General features: G+C 46.4%; 1 protein-coding gene across 1 annotated transcript in view; it reads left to right on the forward strand.

The window, feature by feature from the left end:
• Positions 1 to 26,932, forward strand: part of COL23A1 (collagen type XXIII alpha 1 chain) — a 173,290-nt gene that overhangs the window by 133,256 nt on the left and 13,102 nt on the right. Inside the window, 5 exon segments of the mRNA XM_054288210.1 lie at positions 1,284 to 1,291; positions 4,459 to 4,485; positions 18,089 to 18,115; positions 19,876 to 19,902; positions 20,546 to 20,572. Coding sequence (XP_054144185.1) covers positions 1,284 to 1,291; positions 4,459 to 4,485; positions 18,089 to 18,115; positions 19,876 to 19,902; positions 20,546 to 20,572 — 116 coding nt within the window.

Consider the following 26,932-nt stretch of genomic DNA (forward strand, 5'->3'; position numbering starts at 1 on the left):
GCCTGGAGCTGTCCCTGCCCCAGGTGTGGCTGTGTGGGGGCACTGACCCCTCCAGGTGACAGACACAGGTCACTGGGATGGTTCTTGGTGCACTGCCAGCCATTGCTTGCTGCCACCTCTCATTCTTAGGCTTGTTTGGTTTTTATTTAATTCAACTTAGCCATGTTTTTAATTTTAAAATTAATTTTAAAATCCTTGAAAAGGCATTGACTTGAAATATGTTTCTTGAATAATATTATTGAATAACATAGATGAACAAAGATTTTTTAATTTTTTGCCTCCATTTTAAGCTTTCCCACATTTTTTTTTCCTTTCCTAATTGTGTTTCTAGTTTCTGGTTTTGATCAGGCAAGAGTCAGAGCATGAATAAATCCCAGACAGAGCTATAGGCTGCCTCATGAACAGGAGTGCAACATGGATTGCTTTGAATTAGGGCTCAGTGCTCACCTCAGGGCAGCACCAGCTTGGGCAAGCAGTGGGAAAACTGGGATTGCTGTGGCTGTGGTGAACACCCTGCCCTGCTGGGGGATTTGGGGGAATGTTTCTTTTCCTACTGCTGTTAGAGCCAGCCTCAGACTGTGCCCCTGGCCCCCAAAGCCTGACCTGGGTGTGACGGGAATTTCCCTGGAGCTGAGGCACTGAGCAGGGACACAGGGAACAGGGGCAAGGACACATGAGGGTGGCACAGAGAACAGGAGCAGGGGCACATGGAGGTGGCACAGGGGTTTTGTGACATGTTTGGAGGTCAGGGAGAGGGGGGCACATCCGACAGGAACATTTGGGGTCTGTGGAAGCAGCAGCACTGCCCTTGTCAGGTCCCTACCTCACTGCTCCTCTGGCTTTCATGAGCTTCTATCCTGCTCCTCCTGCATTACCCAAAGGATAAATAAGGTCCATGGTGAAAATATAGATTTTATTAGTAAAAATTGGTACATTTTTCTGGCCACATCTGTCTCCTTTCTGCTGGCCACTGGTGGTGCCCAAGGCGATACCCTGCACATGGGCCCTGCCCTGTGACATGCCCAGGGTCTTGTAAGGGGAGAGGAAACAGAGTCACACTGTGATTACACCCCTGCCAGTACTGCTGTGCCAGCAGCATGGGTGAGATGGGGCTGAGTGAGGGCGTGGATGGTCCTGAGTGAATCTGCAAAGTCATCACATGGAATTGGACTGAAGAGTCCCAAATCATTCTGGTGTTGGTTCCTGCTTTCTGTTGTTATATCAGATTGTACTTTTTCTTTGTAACTGACTCGTTTTTTCTTTGTTTTTCTTTTGTTTTCCAGGACCTGCAGTAAGTATCGTGGATTTTACTATTGGATCAACAAAGTTAAGGCTTCCCCTTCCCCTGCTTTTCAGTGCCCTTGCAAAAGCACAGCATTTTTTTTTTTGGTGGAGGTGTGTCTGGAAACCAAATCAGTACCAGATGCTGCTGGATTTCTTTTTTCATGATTGTAGACAAATTGTGGGGGGAATTTTAAAATGTTTAACTTGCTGCCCCAAGGGACTTCCACTAATTTTAAACTCAGAAAATATTCAGTAAAAAGGAGTTTTCCCTTTAAAGAGTTCTTTAGTCTGCCTCTATTTAACAGAAAGAGTGCTGTACTAATATTTAACATGTTACTGGGTTTATTGGTTCTAAAGCTCTGTCTTGCTTTTCTTATCTATTGTGTTTCCAGCATTTAATATGGGTTTGGTTGCCTCACAAGGGGGGCTAGAGGGAAAACCATAGCTTGCTTGCTTCTTTCTTTGAAGTCTTGGGTAGAATAATGAGCATTCCTACCAATGCAACCAGAAAATTTATGGGGAAATAGTTGTTTGAAGGGGTAATAGTTGAAAATGTGTCAACTCCTCCTTTCAAATGTTCAGACGTGCCTTTGGCTGTGCCACCACATCCAAATCTGTTGTTCTCCTGCTGGTTTTGGAGTGAGAATTTATGTTTTATTGTGCCCTCCAAGTTGCTGAGGGTTGCTTTAAAAATTAATTTATGGGTATTAGGTGCTTCTGGTTTTCTACCTTTCTTCCCCCAAAGGAGGAGGAGGAGGAGAGGTTCAGGCTGTTTGCAGCCATATTTCCCTGTCTGTCATTGCACTAGCAGAGGCATTTCTTCACGTTGTTCTCTTCCTATAGAGCCTCACTGAGTTGAAAGGGCTTATTTTAGGGAAAATAAATTTGGCAACTATTCCTGAGCTAATAAATTCCCAGTTCTGTTATGGTGACAAGAAGTGGGGGCTGTCCCATCACCATGGCTTTGGTTCTTCTGGAACTGGCAGCGCTGCCTGTGGGTTTAGTGAAGAGTTTTCAGTCCTTTGAATTTTTGCTTCTATTTCAAGTTCATTTTTTAACCTAAATACTTAAGAGGGGGTTGAGCAAAACGATTATTTGGGATTAAATAAAGAGGATAGTGGGACACTGCCTGTTTAAAACTCCCCAAATAGACCTTTAAGGGACACTGCCCATTGACTGAAGCGCTTTGGCCAGTTGGGAATGGGTTTGTGTGGCTGTTTGGTCGTGCTCAGAGGCTGCTCTGAGCCCACACGCAGCCAGGGCTGGTGCTGCCTCACGTGTGCTGTCTGCTCACGTTTATTATGGCCATCCAGCACAGGCAACATATGGTGCACTATTAATTTTTCTTTGTCTCTAGTTGGTTTCATTTCCTGGTTCCCACGGCACTATTGAATTGCAAACGGAGCACAGGGGAGATTTAACACAAACAAGACCTTTTTTTTCCTTTCCTCTCCCCTTGCCCTTCTTTGAAAGACAACTCCTGGTTTAGTTAATTTTTGGGTTGGGTGGGGTTGGTTGGTTGGTTTTGTTTTTTTTTTTTAAATCCTGCTTTTTAGCATAAATGGCCTTTGCCAGAGACTTCTTTAAGCATAATATAAAATAAGTCCTAGAACCCACAGAACCACAATATTATTTTATTTTAACAGTACTGCATTTATTAGTTTCTTCTGTTTCTTGATTTAGGCCAGAAGGAATTGATTACTTCTTACATGTACAGCATTACACTGCTCTAACTGTATCCCCAATTCTGTTGTTCCCTAGTAGCAGTTGTTCTGGTATTTTATTCTTTTGGCTGTCATAAGTTAGTTATGCATATAAAATTATTAGTATTTGTGGTACAGGATTTGTGGCTCATGGATGATTGATTGTCCTGTCTGTGAGTAAGGGGTATTCTGCTCAGATATTCTATAAAACCTCTGTTTTGGAGAGTATTAAAATCACATGCTGGGTAGGAAATTTCTACAATTGAAATATAGGCTTGCCACAGACTGTAATTAAGCATTTACAGTCACAGATATTAGCAAACACTTCATGTGCTAATGTGCTGGCTGGGGAACTCACCAGCAAGCGAGGGCAGGGTGTTCCAAGTGTTTCCTATTTATCTGTGTGTGCTCCCTGCCATACCTCTCCATAAACCTCCTGTCCCCTTTATCCCAAGCTGTAACTGGTTAAACAGGCAGTTGCTGGAGTCAGTGTTGATTCTGAAAGAACCAGGAGCGCTGCAGGAGGCATCACAGCTGCAGGGGTGCTTAGGGGAAGGGAGAACCCCCTTGAGTGGTGTGGAGGGGCTGCTGGAGCTGTCCCATGCCATGAGCAAAGCCTGACTCCAGCTCTGCACCCACAGCACGCTGAGATCACCTGTGTTTGTGCAGCAGGTGGCATTGCTGCAGCAGGTGACATTGCTGCACAGGCACTCCTCACTGCCTGTGTGTGTGCCAGCTGATTCCCACCAGCTCCTTCCTGGGTCTTGCCCTGGGTCTGCTGTAGCTCAGGGCATGGTCAGCAGCCCCTCGGGCTGTGAACACCTCTGGGAACCCCTGAGGAGAGCAGGAAAGGTGAAATACCCTGACTGGGCTGTGATTTGTTCTGCTGATCCTGCAGCTGCTCTAGAAACTGCAGTAGGGTCATTCCCCACAGCATCAGCTGTGCTTTCTGCTTCACTGCAAATAAAGCAAAGCTTAGGTGTGAGCTGGGAGAGGGCACCCTACAAGGAAGTTAATGGATTTAGAGGGGTAAATCTTCACAGAATCAAGTACTGAAGCTCACTGATTGCTGTCCTGGCTGCTGCCTCAGCCTCCACGACCTCCCCCCAGCACTGGGGTGTTTTCTTTGCTCTTGGCACCCCCATGCCAGGGCAGCTTTATGGCCAGGACCCAGTGTGTGCCATGCATGGCTGTGGCTCCAGGGCCAGCAGGGGCTGGGCATGGGCAGCAGGGATGGGTGCAGGTTGGCAAAACCCTGGTAAGTAGCCAAAGGGGGGCAGGGGATCACAATCCAGGGAAATCAGGGAAATGCAGTGTAGGTGTGACCCCTCTGATAGTTACCCCAAGAGATTTGTCCAGTTCAGTGCCAGGGCTGGCTGGAGAGGCCATGGCCCATGTCCTGCCTGCTGCTCTGTGATGTCAAGCTGCTCCAGGTGCACTGACTGACTCATGTCCCTTGTTCCCCCCACAGGGGCAGTCAGGACGCGATGGGTACCCGGTAACTCCACTGCTCCTTGATTTTTATTCTTTTCTGATCTGTGCTCTGTGGTCCTCTCCAGCATTTTCCGTGATTTTCCTTGCCTGATTTAAGCTGCTTTTTTCACTTTTTCCCTCCTCTCTTTCTTCATTAGTAATAGCTTTTGAGGGATTCAGCCCTAAAACTTAAAAGCCTGAGCAATAGTCTCCCTTAATGTTTATAGGGCTGAAACATTGAGCCCTTTCATGGTTGTATTCATGGTCTTGTTTAAGAGTTCACTGGACTGCGAAGTGAGTGAAGGCTTTGGGGTTTGTCCCACTTGGAACTCTAAGAGGGATACTGGTGAAAGAGCCTCAGGTGTTGAGGTAGATCTTCATTTGCCCATATCCAAAAATTTTTCCACGGGTGCAGAGCTGTCCTGCTGGATGTGCAGGAGGAGGGAGCCCTTGTTCTGGCCAGACCCCAAACCTCAGCCTCAGGCTGGCTGCTCTGTCCCTCATCAATGCCCTTGGATGGCCACAGTGCTCCAGCTCCCAGGGGCTCAGCAGCTCATCAGGGAGCCACTCCCAAGCATGAACTTTGTGTGAGGAGTTGCTAAAAAGCACTGTAAATTCTCCATGGCATGGCATGGCACGGAGAGAGAGCTTCCAGCTCTGCTCCTGCTTTTTGAATTGATGCAGTGAGCTCTGCACTGCCTGTTGCTCTGGAAGGTGTGTACTGGCTTACCTTAGCCTTCCCCTTCCTGTGGTTGATACCCTTTTTTTCCTTTTTTTTCCTTTTTTTTTTTTCCTTCTTTTTTTTTTTTTTTTCCTTTTTTCCTGAATGAGTGTGTTAGGAAAACTCCCTGCTTGTCTTTGCCACCCCATGCCCTGGCCTGGCTCCCCTTGAGTGCCCAGAAACCACAGAAACACCTATTATGCGTGCCAGGGAGCTCAAGAGTGGAGGATTGGAAGGGAATTCCAGGGATATTTGCAGTTTTCACTTCCCCTGGACCCCTGAGATCCTCCCTGGGGAGGGCAGCAGTGTTTCCCCCGAAATGGAGAGGTGGGAGATGGGGTTAATTTTGCAGAACCAGCCTGTGTTTCCCTTGCATCCCTGCCATGAAGGTACTCGGGACTCCCCCAAATGATGAGGACAGATGAGGTTGGCTGGGAGGGGAGGCTGTGGCCTGCAGGGAGGGCTCGGTGTCCAGGGAAGGGCTTTGTCTCCCTCAGGTGGCACCTGCCCGCAGATGCTGGAGCCAGGAGGTTGTACAGATGCCTCAGGGGTCTGTTGGAAATTAAGAGTTTAATTTATTAGAAGTTAAGATGTGCAATTTCACTCTAATGGGCTGCTGACTGTCATTTTTAGGGTGGCTTTTTGCCCTTGTGGGGTGTGGCCAACCCTGCTGGATCAGCAGTGCCCTTGGCAGGTTTGTCCCTTCTCCTGTCTCAGTCATGTGGTTTAGTGGCAGAACTCTGAAAAGCAGGAACTCTGGGAGGAAACAGGGACTGTTCCCTGGGAGAGCATCAGCACTGTCCCCCGGGCAGCCTGGCACCTTGCCTGTCCCAGCTCCTGGAGAGGGACTTTGGTGATGCTCCAGCACTTCTGGATGGTGCCAGGGACTGGGAATGACCTCAACTCTGGGAAAATGGCATTCACATCACCACAAGGGTTTTCCTTCTCTCTCTTACCCCCAGGACCTGCAGTCCTGGTCCAGGCTGGTCTTATCCTGACTTTGAAACCAGCAAACACTGAATTACTACATTCAGATGGCTGTGGCTGCACTAATTAGCTGTATTTAATAAGGAGGTGAAGATAATTATCTTTCCAAAGCAAGATGTATCCCTGAAGAAGGAGGAAACAAAACATAAAGCAGGCATGGGAGTATTATTTAGCAGAAGCATATGGGCAGGTTTTATTAAATCCAGTTGCATATTCAAATGAATTTACTTATTTAGTTCCCTTCAGGGTGATCAAATAAACTCTGAGCTGTTTCAGGGTGATGAAAATGCAGAGGTAGAAGGTGGATATTAAGTGGTGTGTGGTGACACTTGCATCCACAAGCCAGTAGCGCTTTGAGCTGCTAGATTATAACTGAGGTGCAAGCAAAGGAAGCTTTAAAGGGATAAATGATCCAGAGCTCTGGAAATGGGACTGAGGAAGAAAACAGCTTCCATAAGATGATTTCAATATTTTTATATTTAACATCTTAAGAGGAGAGGTTTGAGCCTTACAATAAAACTTTACAGCAGAAACAGTTTTTTTCTTTATGAAGTTCTGTAGGTTTATTGTTATTTTTGAAATCCCATAGAGGATTTTAGTTTCCATTTTTAACCCTATGCCATATCCTACTGACATTGCTGTAACAGCTATGAAGGATGCTGGGATTTGTTGCTCTTCTGCTCTTGTTTGATTTGGTTTTGACACCCCACTGATCATGCATCACAGCACACACCTCAGCCTGAATTTCAGTGTGAGGGGTGTATGGGTCTTCTCCTTCCCCAGTAATTTGAACTTGGCCAATTTCAGCCAGATTTGCCAGAAGGACAAAGACTTTGTAGAGAATATTTTAACTTTTGATACTGGGGGCAGGCTGAGGGAAAAAGCCTTTCTGATGCCCATGGCTGGAACCAGGCTGCCACAGAGCTGCCTTGCGCTCAGCTTTGCATGGGGGCAGCAGAAAAGCAGGAGAAGCAGATGTGCAGCCACCACAATGATGGAAATGTGTTTCTTGCTGGGCAGGACCAGCCTTGGGGCTGGGATCCCCTGGGATGTGTCCCAGGCTGTGCTCCCCAAGGCCAGGAGCATCCCTGCTGCCGTAGCTCCCCCTGACCTGGGGTGCTCTCAGCATGTTGGGCCATTTGTCCTGGGAGCTGGCAGGGGGCAGGGGGCAGAGGGCTGTGATTCCCTGTGAGCAGGGCAGGCAGCTGCATCTGGGCAGGAGGAAAAGGAGAAAATGAGGAGCAGATGGGAGAGCTGAACTGTGAGTAGGCTTAGAGCTGACCTTTGAGAGCAGGAGGATCTCTGCATTGCACAGCTGTTTATTTGGATGTTAGGAAACATTTCTTCACCAAAAGGGTTGTGAAGCATTGGTCTGGACTGCCCAGGGAAGTGGTGGAGTTGCTGTCCCTGGAGGGATTTAAAAGATGTGGCTCTTGTTTTAGTGGTGTGCTTGGCAGTGCTGGGTTAATGGTTGGACTTGATGATCCTAGAGGTCATTTCCACCTGAATGATTCTGTGGTTCTAAGCAATGGCTGTGCAGTGCTCTTAGCATTCCTGCCTCCATCTCTTTCTCTGCCTCATGCAGGGATGGTTCTATACTTGCCCTCAAACCACCCAGTTGTTCTCCTACATATTCCTCCTCTTTCCCAGTGAGATGTTGCCTTTGTGGTTCACCAGAACCCGTTCCCTTCTCTTCTCGACTTACTGGAGAAGCCTTTTGAAGCCAAGGTCGCTGTTTCTTGAGAGTTTCATCTGCCTCTACTACTCATCCCTAAAATCAGTCTCAGCTCCACCACTACGTGACATCCCAAATGCAGGGCTGTCACTTCAAGTGGGAAGAAACCAAAAGAATGAAGTTGATTAATGAGGGGAATTACTTCATGTGCATGTCTTCATTAATAGAAAGCAGAGCAGGGAAGAGGCTTTGCAGAAGAAAAGTATGACACAAAACAGGGTTGTCTCCTATTTTATACATTTCCCTTAGAATATTAGGATTTATTTTTAGTTGAGAAGGGTGTTACCCATTTTATCCCTCTGGTGTATAATGTTTGCCTTCTGAATTTTGTAAATTGCTTGTGTGTTGCCTGGAAGACCTCAGGCTTTGTCCTGCCCATCTCTTGCAGCAGAGAGCAGGGAGTGTTTTGAGAAGGCAAGGAGAAAAGGCACCATGCTCTGCCTGCTTAGAATAATGCAGATTGTTACTGAAAATAATTCAGCATTGAGTACCCAGCTCTGGGGTCCCCAGCACAGGAAGGATATTGATCTGTTGGAATGAATCTAGAGGAGGCCACCAGGGTAAATAGGGGAATGGAGAACCTCTGCTGTGAGGAAAGGCTGAGAGAACTGGGATTTTTCAGCCTGGAAAAGAGAAGGCTTTGGTACATCCTAATTGCAGCTGTGCAGTACCTGAAGGAGCTACAGAGGAGCTGGAGAGGGACTATGACAAGGGCCTGGAGTGACAGGACAAGGGGAATGGCTTCACTCTGACAGACAGTGAGGTTAGATAGGATATTGGGAAGAAATTCTCTATTGAGAGGGTGGTGAGGCCCTGGCACAGGTTGCCCAGAGCAGCTGTGGCTGTCCCATCCCTGGAAGTGCCCAAGGTCAGGCTGGATGTAGCTTGGAGCAACCTGGAATAGGGGAAGGTGTCCCTGCCCATGGCAGAAGAGCTGAGTCTAAACAGTCTTTAAGGCTCCTTCCCACCCAAAGCATTCCATGATTCTGTGACTAACAGACAGGTAACTGCACCAATATAATAAAGTAATGAACTTGAGGTAAAAAAGAATCACGACACAGACATTGCTCAGTGCTGGCTTTTCATTTTGGGGAATAATTGCTCTGTCAAAATTGAAGTACTCCTGTGCAGGCCATTCTCACATATTTATAGTCCAACTCAGGTTAAGGAGCTATTGGAGCTAAGCAGGTCAGCATCTTCAGAAACTTTTATTTTGGGAGCTTTGGACAGTGAGCTAATATCTTCCTTTGGCTGCAGTGCTATAAATCCAGATCTATCCACTGAAGTCAGCTGTAATGTATAAGCCAGAAATCAACTGGTAAGGATGGTAAAACTCTGGTTTTAATTAATTTTCAAGACATAAAGTGAAGCCAAATGTGTTTTTCTAGGCTGATGTCTGTGAGTGGGGTTGAAGAAGCATGTGTAGAAGGGAGGATGGTTCCCTGACATAAAAACCCAGCACAGTGAAGCACTGGAACAGCAACTTTGGTTACAGGTCTAGACCTTGACCATAAACAGTAGAGTCTGGGGTTTTCTCTCCTCAGCAATTAAAAATTTCAGTTAGTACACAACTTAGGGAAAGTCTGTGCAAGCTTTTCATGTGTGACCCATAAATATAATATGAATGCAGACAGGATGATGTGTGGCAAATGAGGAACACATGCCTTAGCCTCTTCCTGGTGGCAGCTCCTCTGTGCCATTGTGGTTCCTTTCTTACCAGAAAGCTCCAAGGCATGCACTTAACCAGGCATTTTGGAAATGGCAGCACCAGCAAACCACATGTGGCATTAATAACAAACTACTTTTACAAGAGAACTGTAGGAGTGGCTTAAAATTGAACTGACTGTTGTCTTGATGAGTTGCCTCCACCTATGCAATTTTCTCAAAGTGCTGTCGAGGTGCAGCCTGTGACAGTGGCTGGAGGAGCCTGGTGTAGCATTGGGATTGCTCTGTGTGCAAACCAGAGCAGCAGCAGCAGCATTTTAACTCTTCAGGAGGGGTGCCAGAAATCCCATGTGAGGTATGGGAGACCATTCTATATGGCCAGACCTCATGGGCTGTGTGGATCTCAAATTTTCCTGTTTTTTTGCAGTGGGCAGTTGATTGCAGACCTTGGGTGGCAGCTCATACATGGACACATCTCCTGTGGTGTCCAAAGCACATTGCATGGGTGCTCTGGCTGGTTGTGCATTGCTAGACTTGGGTACTTTTAAACACTGTGTGGTGTGATGAAGGCTTCTGTTGGTGAGGTATTTCGTTTTCTCAGTTAGGCTAATCAAGGTCATAACTATAATTTAGGTTTCAGTCCTGTGTTTGTTCCCATGTTTCACTCATAAATATCCAGACTTCAAGGAGTGTCTCCTGTGTGTGAAGTCATTTGCACACATACCTCTCCCAGTAAGAGCCCAAAAGACACAAGTAACAAGCATTCATTTTACAAGGCAACTTTGTAGTTCCAGTCTTTTTCATTTTATTTTAATATCAGTTTTGTGGCCAATTCACGTAATTATTTGCCTAGAGGGAAAACCCTCTTTAAACAGGGGAAGCAGATCCAGCATGTTTTCCTGCTACATCCATTTGCTGGCTCTCTGATGTGGAAGCAACAATGATTTTGTGAAGACCAGTTCTTCATGGCAGCAGTTTATTTTCCTTTTGATTTAAAGGTAATTCTTCCACAGGGATAATAAAAAGTTGTCTTCCATCCCACCCAGTGGAGGAATTGCAGATGAATTTGTTTATCCTGTATGATTCCAATGGCTCTGGATAGGGAGAGGAGAAGGTCTGGTGAAGGTGCTGACAGCAATGGCAAGGAGAACTGTGCAGCCCAAATTGCACTGGCAGGGCAGAGGTTTGGTTTCTGGCTTCTCATGCAGCTTTTCCTCTGGTTTCCTGTTTTGAGTGTTGAGTGCAGCTGGTGGATCTGCATCTCTGCTTCCAGTGTGTTTGGATCCAGCCCTGTGGTGCAGAGGCTTGGTGTGTAGGCAGAGCAAAACTGAGAAAACCAAGAAGTTTTCTCATTAACCACCAAAGAGACATAATCCAAACAGAAGCTGTCAATGACACTGGTCTGGAAAGATCATAAAGGCAGTAAGCACTGAAGTGTTTGCTTGTAACGCCAACATTCTTCCAAAATTACTTACCTACTCAAAAATTGCATTCCCAGCTCAGAGGCCATCACCCCTCTCATAGGTAGATATTAAAAAAATATATCTAAAGCCCAACTGGACATCAAATACTTGAAGAAAGCAGTTGTGCAGAACACATGGGACTCATTTAAGCCTCAGAAATTTGGGGAAGTTGGGGGGCTCTTTCTTCCATAAGAGCACTTTGCTGTTTTGGAAGAGAACTGGTGCAATATGATGCACAGATGAGTGAGTTCTCCCCTCTGAAATGGTGATCTGGCATGTCTGTCCAGGAGCCACGGCAGTCTGTGCTGGGAGAAGTGACGAAACTGCCTCTGTTTTGGCATCTCCAAGTGACCTTCCTCAAAGACCCTCACAGTGCCCTGTGCAGCTCCAGCCCAGGGTTTGTTTCCCACCCCTCTGGACCAGTCAGTGTTAGATTTGTTTCCAGGCACTTTTCTTGAGCATCTTTGAGAAGACATCCAGAACAAAGAGGAAGCTCTGTGCACAGACAGAAGGCAGCACATCTTGTGGTTAAGGACGAGGCAGCCCCTGCAGGGAAAAGGGTCCCTTATCTCATCTGAAACCCTGCAGAATGTGGCTGACATGTCTGGAAGACAGCTGGGAATTGAAGCGCTCTGGTGAGCTCAGGCTAGCGACGTAAAGGAGGGGCCAAACTGTGGGCAAAGCCCAGTTCTGCCCCAAAAGCTTCCTGAGGATAGAGTTGGGTTTGTTTCTTCTGCTTTTGTCTCTCTGTTTGTTTCTTTCCCAAGGCTTTCAGGAGTGCTGGGGGCATTGGTGCCCATGGAAGGGAGAGGGGCTGTCCCTGCAGAGGCCCCGGATGCCCGCTGGGCCCGGCCCGGCCTCCGAGGCGGCTGCTCCCTTGCAGAGACATCTGGTTTGCATTAAGGGTGAAGTTTTTAGCAAATTACTGCTCATTTCTGCTCTGTTTCCATCAAAGAATGGGCAGAGGCCTCCCAGCAGTCTGTGGGCAGATTTTCTGGAGCAGAGCACAGATCTGGGGGGGTTTTGTTGCCTTATTAATGCACGCTTGGCCCTTATCAGGCTGCTCTGCATGGCTTACCTGGCACCTATGGCTGGCAGCCTGGGCTGAGGGACAAGGATCCCTCTGAGGAAATATTTCAGAGCCTTTGAGGATTTGGTGATGCTGAGCCCTGCCAGGCTCTGTGGGCAATGCTCAGGTGGCCTTTTTGGAAAGAAACGAGGGAGACGGGTGAGGGCTCAGCTCATCCTCCTGCCCTGTTGGACCCAGGACATTCCTCTGGCTGCCCTGGGTGGTTCGAGACCCTGGCAAGCGACTCAGAGACCTTGGCACAGAGTCAAAACCACCTGTGCCTTCCACTTTAGCCCATGGGAACAATTACCAACTTTGTGTGAAGATTTACAAGGCACAAGAGTCTGAGTAAAATGATAGTTAATTTGTCACAGGGTGAAAAAGTGGAATTTTGGGGATTTAGAATGGGGGTTCAAGAAGCAAGATGGAGGAGTCTGGCCCTGTCCTGTCCTTCTTCTCCTTCTTCTTGTCCTCCATCTTCTGCTGTGATAGTGACACTGTTTGATTGGTTTAGAATAGAGACAGACTGCCTAACATAGGTGATAGGTATTGGAAAATTATTGTAAATAAAGTACATGTATAAAAAGTTAACACCACCCCAAGGGCAGACAATGTGTCACAACCCAACCTGCCAGACAGACCTCAGCAGGTCAGAGAAAGAATGGAATAGATAAGAGAAAATAAACATCCTTGAAAAGCAGAACCAATGAATCTTGACTTCTTCTTCGGTTGCAGTGCTGGGAAAAAAGATTTTCTAACACCTCAGGGGTCATCTCAACCTCAGAAACCCAAGATAGCCCCATCCTTTGGGATGTCCCACAAGACTGGATTAGTGTTACATGCAGGGAGATTAGATTTTGGGGAACCCCTAAATTCCCTTCCTCATAAAAAGAAGTGGGGTGTTCTCTATGAGCAAGGACAGCCTGGCTCCGAGGCCACGCAGGATGCAGCCTGCATGTGTAAATTGTTTCCAAATGGAAACAATTAGTCTTGCAAGGATTAAAAAATCATGTCTCATCAACACTGATGTTTAGTGCTTGTAAGAAAATCGTAGAAGCTGTTTGGTTTGGGAATTTTTTTTTAAATGATGAAAAAAACTCATCTAGTAATGGAAAATGGGTTTCCAGTTTGCATGTAGTCACGGTTTGCTCCATGACTACATGGAGGAAATTTGGTTACATGGGGGATTTGTGTTGGACAATACTGAAATAGCTTTTTTCAAACAATGAAGAAGAAAATTGTTAGCAAAGGTTTGTCGATAATCATGTTCATTGCTTAAAAAATTACATTTATTTTTAAGTGCAGCGCTGTTCCCGTGTGCAGCAATCCCATCCCATTGCAGTGAGGCTTTCCATGCTATATATAAAGCTAAACATGAAACTGTTGTGATATAAATGATCTTAATGCTTAACCATAGCAGCTCCTGGTGGGAATGTTTCCAATGTTTTGTCGTGCTGCAGACTGATATGATTTTGGGGTCTCACACCAGGGACCCTGAAGGTCAGAGCTGATGAAGGAGGAACCTCCTGCCCAGGACACCTCCAGGCTCACAGCAGTGAGTGGTGTGTGCTTGGGGTAATCCCTTGTATGACCAATTCCATACTCTTCACAAATTTTTAAATGTAGTAATAAATTTATTTAGCATTATAGATAATAAAGATAAAAAATAAACAATAAAACATAGTTTAAATGCATTTGAAAGGACAAATGATTAGTGCAGCAGCAGTGGTACTGTATGGAGTAGAAATTTGTTATTTTGTAAGTGTTTCTGATCCTTCTGCACTGAGGACTGGGGAGGGAGGAGGAGCAGCAGTAACTGAGGATGAGGGGACATCCCAGAGCAAGTCTCTTGGACTCAGTTTATTCACAGTTAGTGCTAGTGATTCTCAGCTGCTATTTAGAGGACTCACAGTTCATTCTTTGTTTCTCAGTCCCTTTTCTTCCCTTTCCCTTCAGCTGGGAAGCTGGGAGCAGCCACAGCAACCTGGCTGTCTTCCTCCACTTTCCTTGTGACAGGCCTGGCAGGGTGTGCTTGGCCACAGCTTTTGACAGAGCTTTCTTCTCACACAAAAATGTGCTGAGGAACCCACATGGCCAGCAGACACTGTCCTGCCTGTGAGGATTTACAGCATGGCCTATAGGAAGGGATGGTCCCTGCTCCCTGCCTGTGCTGCAGATGACCCAGGGCCCTTTGCAGGGATACTAAAATGTTGTCATACTCTTTTGTTCATTCCTTGGAATATAAGATCCTACCCTTTTCTGAAACCACAGAGCCAGAGATGGAAAGGCAGCCCTTTGAATTTGTCAAAATTTGACTGCAGGGTTCCTTCCGACCCCTCTGCTAATTTTTAGCAGAGCAGGAAACATTAAAAATAACCATGACAGAAGATTTCCCAACTCAGAAGGATTGTCCTCTTAAAAATCTCTGGCTTTGCTTTCACCATGTATTTTCCCCCCTTAAAATTCCTGTAACATTTTCAGAGCAAGTCCATCCCTGCCAGCAGCAGTGAGGATGGAGGGGGATGGCAGAGGGTCAGAGAGCCAGGCTGGCACCTGGGCTTGTCTGAGCCTCTGAGAGGTGAGTGATGAACGTGGGAAACACCTGTTATTTATTGGAACAGCTTTTCAAGCTCCACATCTTCCCTTTTGGGTGAGCTCAAACCTTCTCAAGCCTTTAGCTGACCTCAGCAAGGGGTGAATCTCATTTTTGTAATGAGAGGTGGCATTTTGGTGCTGTATCTCAAGACTTGTGAGTTTCTACTGTGAAACAAACTGAAAAATACATCAGAATTTGTTTTAAAATGCATTTGAATTCAGCCCCTTACTCTGAAGTTAAAATGTTGTGTGTCAAAACCAAGGCATGCATCAAGATAATGTGATATAGTAACAAGCTCTGCTCAAGCTTTTACATCTTATCTGACCCCTGTCTGCATTCTCAGCATCAAGGTGTAATTAGATATCATTAAATAATAGATCATCAATGTGTACCATAAAATATATTAGCTTTATAAATAATGTCCTCACCCTGGTGATGGCAAGGGGGGATGCACCATGGGATCACCATGGATCATTATTCCTGCAGGAACACCTGTGCCTGTGTCACTCTTTGTGAGGGGTGAAACCAAGGTGTGTAATTGCAATTATCACTCACCTCTGTGAGTGACTGATTGAGCTCTGTGTCACCAGCTCTGTGTCACCAGCTGTCCCCACTAATCCAGCTCCTCCTGCTCCAGCAACCTGAGGGCTCCAGACAGATGTTGCAGATGTATTTTCTTTGCAAAAATGACAGCAGCAATTTTTCTTTTCTAATGAGGACAGTGTCCCACAGAGCTGCTTTGACCAGGCACTGAACACATCTGGTGTGTGGTCAGAAAATGAGATGTGAGTTTGTTACCAGCTGGAAGGGGCCCCTAGGGTCATCTGGGACCCCAACAGTGTGCTTGCTCTTCCTTGAGACATTTTGTCCCACTTAGCCAGTGCAGTGAGGCTTTTGGTCATAACTGTGTTTTGGGGGAAATTGGTTGAATTTTCCCTCTACCTTGTTTTAAAGCATTGGGTTTGTCTAGGCAGAAAGTTCATCCCCTCTGGATGTAGTGAGTAATGAATTATCTGAGTTGTGATCACTGAGTGTGATTTAGAGCAAAGGGCTCTGATCAAGAGTGAGAGACAGCACAAGTGAAATTGCTCCCTGGGCAAAAAGCAGGGCCTAAAACCACTGTGATGCTTTCTATTGCCAAGGAGTCCAAGAAGAAAACTCTCTTTTTTCACACACTTTTCCTGGTTGGTTTAGCAGAAGTATTTTTTGTCCTCTGAAAGTGAAAACTTCTACAGAGATTGGTTTTAAGTGGGAGAATAGAGGGTTACTCATTGTTTCCCCATTCCTTATTTATCAAATAAATTAGAGATTGCTTAATCTTTAATTAAAATGACATGGAGGAGAATTCAAATGAAAGACAATAACAATCTCAACACATGGGCACTCTTGAGATTTGCAGGCAGTCAAGTCAGGCAGCCCAGATTTCAGATGAAATCTCCTGGCTGCTCTTGGGAACCCTGCCTTGCTCACACAGACATTCGACTGGGCAGGTAGAGCAGAGTCAATTCAGTCTCCAGCCCAGACTAACAAGATGTTTAAAATTCTGTGTTAGTGTTGTCCATTCAGTGCTGTGGCTGGCCAAGAGCCCCTTTGGAACCCTGATGGATATTGTTTCTCTCAAGCATTAAATGCTTTCCCTCAAACATCTTCTGAATAGGCCATTGTTTTTGCTTCTGGATATCTCTTTGTGGACTGATACAAGAATAGCTAAAAGTTGAAGAACTGGCATGTTATATTTTAAAAATAATAATTCTGGGACTTCTACTCCTCTGAGAAGTTGAATGTGCTGCCAGTTCTCTGCTCATATCCCATGTCTGATCCTCTGAAAGTCAGGGAGTTGCATCAGGAACTTCAGATGAATCACCTCAAACAATCATAGTTTCAGAAAAGAAGCTCTGTGAACCTGATGCCATTCCCAGCTTTTAGAACCTAAGGAATTGAGGTGAGATGAAGTGTGGAGGAGGTATCAGGGTAGTTTGGTTGTGACCTGCAAACCTTTGCATTAACAGACACAACTGCTCTATGTACTTTTTTCATGACCACTATACAGCTTTGAGTACTGATGGTTCCTTAGAAGAAAAAGTCCACATCACATAAGGAATGTAACCTGTGCTTGATGATTTCAGAAATCTCATGTGTGTAAAGACATCCTCATTAATTTTCAAGTGAGTTTCTCTTGCACAGGCCCCCCAGCCCTTGTAACCCAGCTACTGATGATCTGCCAAGGTCATCTGGATTTACCTTTTTCCTAACAGAGCTGTGTTTCCCAGAGTTTCATATTCCAGGCCCCATCAGCTTAGCCATTGCAGACTGATTTATTCCTTATCAATGGCCATTTATTCCTTATCAATGGCTGTGAGCTGAAAGGATGTTCTTTTAAATGCAGCCATTGGCCTCCTCTTACCCACCTTTGCCTCTTTTGCTCAATTTCCCTATCACAGATATAGGATAAACTAAAAAAGACTCACCCCAATCAGTTCCCTAAGAAATACAGAGACCTTTGGTGCTCTAGCACTGTACCACAGCCCAGACCCCTTTTGCTTTGGTGGATCCTCATGGTTCTCAGGGCTGTAATGTGGGAGATGTTTCATCCCAGCATGTTGGGAGGAGGATGTGCATATTCCACAGGTGTGGCTGTGCAGAGCAGGGCTGGGAGGGAGCTGGAGCTGATCCCAAGGTGCAGCTTTGCAGGGGGAAACCTTGCATTTGCCACAGGCAGTGGATTTACAGCTACTGGTGGGTGTCACTTTGTCCCCAAAAGTGCCAGCTCCAGCTGATAACAGGGACAGCTTTGGCCTTAGAGCATCTGTACTTCCTCCCTCCCCACATCCCTTATCGAAAGCAATGTTTTCTTTGGCCCAACACATTCAGTGGTTTGGTGTTAATTAAGGGCTTAAGTGCCAGAAATGCTGAGGAATTCACCATTTTCCATATTGGTGCAGCAACCCTAGAAACAGGAGACCTGAGGAAGAGCTGGGATAACTGAGTGCTGTAGGAAAAATAGCTCAGACCCAAGGTTGATGTGAATCACTCATGGATCTGCTCAGTTTAACCAAATCAAGCATGTTTTACTGCTGCTGGTTCTGGCTTTCAAAACCTCGGGGAGCCCCAGGCCAAGTGCCAGAGCAGTGTCACCTTACCCCTGTCACTAATCCTGTCGCTTCCTTTCACCCTCCTTCACACTCTGCCAATTGTTTGATGCCTCTTACTGTGCCTCTGTGAAACCTTCCTGCTGGATTGCATGGATGGAGGAGTAGGTAAATCATAGAATCATAGCAAAAGATTAAGTAAGTAGAGTCTCTTTCAGAGCATGCCTGATAATGCTATGTTTGAAACATTTTTTTCTTTTTTTTTTTTTTTTTAATAATACTCTCTTTTCCTTACTTTTTCAGGGGCCTCTTGGCTTGGATGGCAAACCAGTAAGTAGCACCAAGTGCCAAATATAACATGTCTTTGTTCATGCTGCTCCACAATAAACAGGCACTATCTCAACTATTACTCATTTAGTGCTACATATATAACTGTTCAAGAGGAACAATTGTACTTGGGAAGACTATTCCATGAAGTTTGAATTCTGAGCCAGGGCTGGCCAGCAGAGCTGGAGGTGAACTTTCCTTTACCTGTCAGCTCATCTCAGCTGCCTCTTCCCCTCCTGCCCCAGCTCAGGGAGCACAGACTGCAGATGGGCATCAGGCCAAGTGTGGGGAATAAACTCCAGTAGCACATTCAAAGAGAAAAGCCAATGATCTTGGTTGTGTGCTTCTGGCACTGCAGAGTGATACCTTAAAAATAATTGATCCCAAAGCAGGTTCCATTTTCCTCCAAAGGACCTGAGCTGGGAACTGCTTGAGGGTGCCCAGTGTCCATGAAATACTTTTTGGAACAGACTGGATTAATTTATGAGCTGTTTTCTTGATTTCATTTTTGCTTGGAAGCCCTTTGGATATTCAGGTGCTTCATTCTTTTTCATTTTACAGAAATCCAGGCTTTTTTATTTTTATGCTAATTGAACCCTAGCCAGCTCTGATTCCTTCCACTGAATGGTTCCTACAGAAGGTCACAGCTCCATATTTTGTCTCCAAACCCCATTCTCTTCCACCACCTTCACCACAGGGCCCCATATGAAATCTTTTTAAATTCTGGTCCTAAACCAAGTGGGGTTTCAAAGTGGGTAAAAGCCATTCAGTCTTTGCAATTGAAAAGCCACTCCAGACATTTATTTCCATCCAGTGAGGGAGTGTGTTGTTATAGCCATACATTGCTGTGGTTGGTTTTTATCCTAACCCTGAGGATAGAAAATGTGAATAAAATCTAGAAATAAAGCATTAGACCAGAAAAGAAGGAAGGGCTTGGCTTTCTTTAGCAAAACCTCACGCTGGGAGGGCAGTCAGACCCTAGAGCACAGCCCCGCACCCCCAGGCTGGGGTGTCACTGCAGGGCAGGAGGGAGAGGCAGGGGAATCTCAGTGACACAGCAAACTTATCACACAGCCAGACTCACACCAGACTGCTGATGGTCTCTTCCATGACAGAAAGGGGCCAGCAGCCTTGCTCAGAGGGAAGCAGTGGGAGGGAGGCTGCGTGGGAATGCAGATGCTGCTGACCTTCCCCCCCTGGTCCCACTCCAGCACCAAGGTTTGGTGCTTCTCTGTGCTGGAAGGCAAATGCAGAGCAGACACATCAAAGTGCTGCTCTGGGGCTCTCTCTGGGGCTGCAGTGCCCCTGCCTGTCCTACAGACAGCTGCTCAGAGGGAAGATGAATGATGCCTTCAGCAACAGGCCAAGGGAAGCAGCTCATCCTCCTTGTTTATTTCAAACAGATGTATAATTGTAATGATACACTGAGCATGTGCTTTTTCTAGAAGTGATTTAATACCTCCAGGTATCTTTTGCATCTATTTAGGGTCACATGTTGGTGAGCTGCTGCCACACTGCCTGCCCTGCTCTGGTCCTCTGTACTCTGTCCCAGCAGGAGCAGGCAGGAGCTCGTGGGTGCTTTTGGGTAAAGTGTTGCTCATGTCAAGCACTGCACATTTTAAAATAGTAGCATGTATTCCTTAAAATAATAGAGAATATGGCTCAGGTTTGTGAATTGATGAATGTGATTTCCTTGGTTTTAATGTCACATGCATTGGCGATTCTGCTGTTCCTTAATTTGGATTCTTCTTATGTGTTTCCAGGGACCTCCAGGACCAAAAGGGGAAAAGGTAAAGGCTGCATTAACATGTGGGTTTTGGGGAAGCAGTTTCTGAATATCCTCCTGTTGCTGTAATTCTTTCAAGTTCAGGTTGCCCCAATAACCAAGTGGGTTTTGTTGGAGCTCTTAGAGTGTGCTCTCACATTGCTCTTGGAAAAGCCCCAGGAAGGGGAGGGCAGGAACAATTTGCAAAAAAGGTGGGGGGAAAGTGTGGTCTTAAAGCTCATTTATGCCATAGGGCTCTGGTAAGCCTCTAAGAGTGATGAGAGCATAAAACTCTTCATTCCTCCAAGAGATCTGGGCTCCATCGTGTTGCACAACACCCATGCAATCAGAGGAGCCAAAGAAGGTCATTACTGAAAGTGAAGTTAATTTTCACATGTGAAGGACATAAGCAGTTGCTAGGAGAGCCTTAGAGTTGGAAACTAACTGCTATTTCTGATTTATTATCTGTTTCACTGCCTGCCAGGGCAGAATCTTTCCCTATTGTGTTGTCTCAAAACCTTCTCCTCCCTCATTTTAAATATATTAAACAATAGGAAGGACTCTTGCCCCTTCCCTTGTGTGCTGTGCCGTGTCCAGCTGACCCTGTGCTCAGTCCTTCAGGGCTGAGATTTGAACTCTGACCCTTTGCTGTTTTTCCTGATTTGCAGGGGGAGGCAGGAGACATTGGCCCAAGGGTAAGTGGTGACACAGCACACTGATTTTTTCTAAAATCTGGTTGGGTTTAATCACTGCACAAAACAAAGCCTTGCTGCAAACAGTATGGTAACAGTTGTGGAAATGTTTAATTTTGCCTCTGGAGCTCTTTGTGTGGATGATTTTCCTAACTTTGAGGAAGAAGGAGTGGAAGATCTTTGTGCCTCATGGAGGGTTTTCTTCTACTGAACCTTCTCATCCCTAATTTCCTCTTCCAGTGTCAGACTCCATGTTTCTCTTGATGTTTCTCTTGAAGTTTCTCTTGAGGCTGTGCTCCTTATCTGCTGCCATTAGACCACCAGTACATGGGGGTAGGATCTGGTGTCCCAAGGAGAGGTCCAGCACAGAGTTGTGCAGGATGGAATGTTTCTCCTCCCTTGCTGAGCTCCCCACCTGGGAGCAGGATGGCATAGAGGTGATAGCCAGGCTGCCTTTGAAAATAAAGGGGTTAAAGTAACTGTGTGGTGAGGGAAAACTTTTTTGGCTATAGTGTAGAGAAAATAATGGAATTTCATGAAATTTCCTCTCATGGAGCTGCACAAAATTGAGATTTACTGAGGTAAATCAGGACTGGTCTCCACCAGACACAAGGGGATGTGGCCCATGCTGGGGATGGGATGGGAGGTTTCACCACGAGGTGTGGGCTCTGTTGCAGAGGTATTTCTGTATTTCTGGGGTGTGGTTGTCTGTGGATTATGGGCACCTGCTGCAAACCCCATTGTGGGGATGTGCTGGAATCCTGGTGTACCTGTCACTGTAGGAAGCTGGATTTGGAGCTGGCACGCAAGAGTTGGCTGACCTGGGTTAGATATCATTGCTGGAAACACAACCTGGACCTCAGTGGTTAATGTTGAGTTGAGATGCTTCAGAGACATTTTTCTTTTTCCCCTGGAGGTTGTAAAATCACTCCATGAAGTTGGTGTCATATTCTGAAGCAGCTCCCAACTGCCTTGGGTGTGTTTGGAAATGTCACCCTGGGGCTCAGAGAGCCCCTAAAATTTCTCAGATGGATTTACAGCCTGTGTGGTGAGGGAGGGGCTCGGCCAAGGCCTCACTCTGTGCCCACCCACGGGCTCAGCGCAGCCTTTAAGAGGTGATTCAGCAGCACAGGGACCTGGGTTCACTCCTTGGCCAGGGCTGTGGGTGACTCTGGGGCTGGCAGCTCGGGGATGCTGGAGGAGGTGCTGCTCAGGCTCCAGAGGCTCTGTGCTGCCAGGTGCTGGGGAACTCACCTCCTGCTGCAGGACATGCTCTGGGACAGGCTCTGTCTGGGCAGGCACCAGCTCTCAAGGTAACACTTCTTCTTTGTTTTCACCTACCAAGAAAAATGTGCTGGGTTTTGGGGGCAGATTTTGTCCTGGTCTGCATTTTTCCAGATTTTGCTTCAGTTTTTGATTTATTTATGACTTTTTGCAGAAAAGTGAGAAAAAGGCTCAATAACAATCTGGGAGAAAAGTGAGAGAGAAAAGCCTGGCAGAACCATGCACAAGTAGCCCTAAAAACAGGTGCCTGACTTTGAAAATAGCTCCCTTTATGTCTCCAAACACTCAGGGCTGTGAATAGGAGCACTTCTTAATACCATCTGGTCTAGATTACTTCTTATTTCTGAATTTAATCCATCTTACTCCTCAAGTTTCAGTGGTAGCTTTGTTTAGCTGATTTTGATTTTGAAAGATGTGTCAATGCAACTCACTGCATCAACGGGAAGATAAATAACTAGGACTGTATCCAGTGCCCCCTTCCTTGTAAATGGTCATGTCCATGGGCTGTGGAATGAGGACAGAGTGTGTCAGGGAGCACTGGAACACTATCATTAGCAATGATGGATTAAAAGAGAATAGTCCTTGGGGTGGCTTTGGAGGGACTGTCTGTGGTGGGAGTGGGGTGATGGCAATTAGGGATTAGCTACTGAATTTGTTCATGTCTGCATTGCTTCTCTTTGTGTAATAAACACCTGCCAGCAGCATGGACAAAACCAGAGGTTATTGCATGTTGGAGTGTGCCTGGTGGGAGATGCTGGAGGGTGATTTTGGAAAGCTGAGGAAGGAGATCACCTTGGGTTGTCTTCATCTGAATGTTCCTTGTTGTAAGCAGCATGAGGGAGGATACTGTGCTGCCTCACCTGCTCAGGATGGGGAATAAATGTGCCCAAATGTTCTGACAGAATGCATGGAAGTGTATTTACAGGGGGAAATCACTAACAGGGTCCTTCTGCTCTTGGGAGGATAGAGAGAATTGAAGCAGGATGGTGCTGGGGTTGGGACAGCTGTGCCCTGATATTCAGAGTCACAGAATCACAGAATTCATGCCTGTGCTTCTCTCCCAAGCAAATACATTACTGCACCCCTGGAAAAGGCTGAATTTGTAAGCCTGACTTGCTCCCTGAGCTGGCACTGGGCCAGCTGCTCTGGATTTATGGACTCAGCTGGATGATCCTGTTCCTACTGACAGATGAGATGTTCAGACAAATGATGGGGCTGAGGGATCCCTGCACATCTGGCCCAGAGGATGCAGTGCCTGTGGCAGCAGCACCAGCTCTGCTCTCCAGAGGGGGAAATGAGCTTCTCCAGTGGGAGAGCTGCTCTGTCTGCATGGCCCAGTGGCACTGCCTGCCCATGGCCAGGGCTGGTGGAGGTGGCTCCAGCATCTCCTGTGTCTGCTGGGGCCAAGCACTGGCGTGGCTGGAGCAGCTCTGCAGCTCAGTGCACACTAAAGGAGCTTTTGCTCCCTTGTTTTCTGCAAAATTCTAACTGCTGGCCAAGCTCACACTGCAGATAAAACCTCAGCACAGGAATCATCCTGCAGAGCTCTCTGTGACAGTCCACAGACACCTATGGATGCTTTTATTTTATTATTTGCTGACTTTGGAGTGTTATGTTGAAATGGCTGCATTGAGGACTCTAAAGGTGGAAATTACCAGTGTTCAAGGTTTCTGTGCTCCAATATCCCATTGCTAAATGGGGTCAGACCCAGCAGCCTGAGAGCCCAGTGCCTGCAACCCAATGCTCTGTGGAGCAGGAATATGTTGCTCCATCACACTTAACCCTTCTCCTGGAGCCTGGATGTTTCCTGAACCAGAGGTGGTGTCTCTCTATTTAACATCCCTCAAGGCTGTTCACCTCTCATGGGCCCATCTGTAACAGGAGCTGTTTAAAATTAAATGTGTGATGGCTGCATTTAGTGGGATATGGTGTGTTTGGCCTCAGAGCAAATGTAAATTGTTATTTTCCATTAAAACAGATAGGGCTGGACTTGGAATGTGCTTATTTGGATGATGCCCACCAGTCTGAGGAACAAGAAAAAAATTTCAATTCCTGTTTTGCTCTGTGGGTTTTCATAAAAATCCCACTTTATGCTTTTTTGTACTTTATGCCCATAATGAGCTACAGAACTGCGTCCTTTCTGTCTACCACAAACCCTTTTACTCTCAGTAGAGTATTTTTGGTGGTTTCTGTAGTATTTGGAGGACCTGGCCACGTGCAAGTGTTCTCATTAATTTTAATTTCTCAGTATTTCAGTGCTGTTCTTCCTGAAAGTAGCTGCAATTAACTGAGTGTTGAGCTTAAGGTCCCTCTCTACATCTTGAAAAAAATTCTTGGTAGAGGCTTGTTTTCTGGGGTTGATTGGTTTTTCTGAATTTACTTTTTCCCTCTCTTCTTGTCATGGTGATGTTAAAATATCTGTACTGGGAGGCTGGGCAGGAGGTGGCCTTACCAGTGTACTATTCCCCTCAAAACTGAGGTTTGGGGTTATCTGTTATTGGTGTGCAAGGTTTGAAAGCTCTTTGGCAACTTGCAAAATAGGTTTGTTCCCCAGAAATCTCCAAAATCCCTCATGGAGGCTTTGCTGTGTGTTCCCACAGGGCTTCTTGTGGCTTCACTCCACCCTCTTGATTCCCTATGGATGGGTGGATGGGGAAAGGGAGATGCACGTGGTGTCCTGAGAAAGGAAATGTCTTCCTGCTTCTCCCCAGACAGAGGAGTGGAAAGGCTAAAACACAATAGCAATGACTACTGATACAGTCTAAATACATTGTTTTTGCATCATATAAATCTGGTAGATTTATGTGCAATTTGCAGGCTGGGAATACATCAGTATTCATTTGAGCCTCTGAAAACAAATACAGTATTTGGTCAGAGGGAAATGTTGGGATATATCATCCCCTATGGGGTTTATTGGAATAATACTCTTTATTCTGCAGCAGGGGAATCCTTGATCCAGCTGCTTTTTTTTTTTTTTTTGAATGTTCTATTGTGCAGTAAACTGGTGAAAAAATACTGTTTCCCTCAGTCCGTGTCCTGTTATAAAGATCCAGTGTACCCAGAACCTTAAACCCCACTGTTGGCTACCTAGACTATTACTTTCTAATGTACCAACTAATTATTAAAAATAAATGTTATATATTGCTACAGCCTTTAAAATTCTCTCTTCTGCTGTGCTTTCATCTTAAACTGCTGCTCTTTCTCCTTCTGTCTCCCACTTTCCCTGGACATAGATGGTTTTTCCCCACCTCAATCATGGATTTCTAGCTAATGATCAGCTTGTCTTTAGCCGGCGAGTGCTCAAGGTAGACTCCAAACCTGCTGCCTCTGGTTTGCTGTGATTGTGCTGCTTTTGCTTTCTCTTTCTGGCTGATTGTTTCTATTTTAAATTGCCATGACCATGGCTGTGTTTAGAGATGCTTGTTGGGAGCACGTTTAACTGAAATCCCATTGGAATTTAGGGGACAGAGTAAAGGGACATAAAACTAATGGGTTTCAGCATTTGGTTCTTTGTGAGATTTGGGAATCAAGCAGCAAAGTCCTGTAAATTTGATATAAACAGTGTTGGTATTGTAAAATAAAATGCATTAAAACTAGAGTAATCTAAATCCTTGAACTCTAAATGGGACATTGTAATTAGGAAAAATTCAGTGGGAGACTCGACATAATTGGTTGCAGTGTTCAGCATTTACAATTGGGTTTTTTTAAAAAAGGATGCAAGTGATTTAGGAGCCCAGATCTTGTTGAAAGGCAATGGGACTTGTGCTGCTAAGTCACTTAAGGACTTCTAAAAAATCCCACACTTGTCCCTGATTTGAGGGTGGACCGCATATTAAACCCAGACCTCGGTGGTGACTCTCCCAGATGTTGCTCAAAGATTTATGAGCCTGCCCTTCCCATTGTGCAGCCCATGGATGGGCCAGGCTGGGCCCCGGGGCTGGGCTGGCTGCTGGGGGGCCAGGAGTGATTCCCAGCCTGGAATCAGCCCCATGGGGTGCTCCCCTTGGGAATGGCACCCACAGACCCACAGGGACACAGCGAGCTCTGGGCACCCAAAATCCGCAGGGTGCGAGCAGCTCGGGAGGTTTGTGTGTGACCGTGGCTGGCTGAAGAGGGTGACATTAAGCACTGCCACTTTTTGTGTGGTTTTCTGGCGTGGTGCACTGAGCCATGGCAGTGTGTGCATGCTCCCTGCCAGCATGGTGTGGGCCTGGGCTGCTCTGGGTGCTGCTGGGTTGGTGGATTCCATGCAGGCAGTCACTGGGTAAGGGGGACATTAAGCAGATTAAATCTCGTTGTCGAGCACAATCCTGATTGAGGAACCAGCTCCAAATGGCATAAATTGGTGAGCTTGGTGAGCTCACTTTCATTTTTCCCAGCTGCAGTTGGGAAAGCTGAAAGTTCAGCAGTTGGAAGCTGCAGTTAAATTTCTCTGGGACAGCAGAGGCCAGGGTGCTGGGGGCCCAGGGATGCAATGCATGTGTTGTGGACACCCTGAGAGCGCCCCTTGCCAACACTGCTTCATCTCACCATGTCTGTGTGAACTTCTTCCAGGGTGATCAAGGTCGAGATGGAGCCACGGGCCCCCCTGGTCCTCCAGGACCCCCAGGTGCCCGGGGGCCTCCTGGTGACACGGGAAAGGATGGCCCAAGAGGACCCCCGGGCTCCCCTGTAAGGACGGGAGATGCGCAGTGAGCTCGTGCCAGGCAGCTCCACCCCACGGGGACAGCAGGGTGAAGGGTGTCCCCTTCCCCAGAGCTGCCACCAGAGCCACTGAGCCCAAGCCTGAGCCACAGATGGGCTCCAGAGGCTGCTCAAACAGAGCAAAGCCCTGGGGTGTGGGCAGGGGAGCAGGAGGGAACCTTCCATCTCAGTTTTGGAGCCAAGAGCTGGGCCTGGGGCAGGAGTTTGCAGGTGCTGGTTGTAACTCACACAGCCAGGAGATCTCTTCCCCAGTCCATACCCTTTGGATGACCTGAAGACCACTTGCAATTCATTTAGTAAAAAAATAGGCTAAAGCTTAACACAGTGGAACATTGAAACACTGAACATTGAACATTCCCCTTGAAAATTGTCGCT

The sequence above is a fragment of the Melozone crissalis genome, unplaced genomic scaffold, assembly GCF_028551555.1.
Source record: "Melozone crissalis strain CALT ecotype California unplaced genomic scaffold, PUWL_Pcris_2 ptg000061l_1, whole genome shotgun sequence".
NCBI lineage: Eukaryota > Metazoa > Chordata > Aves > Passeriformes > Passerellidae > Melozone > Melozone crissalis.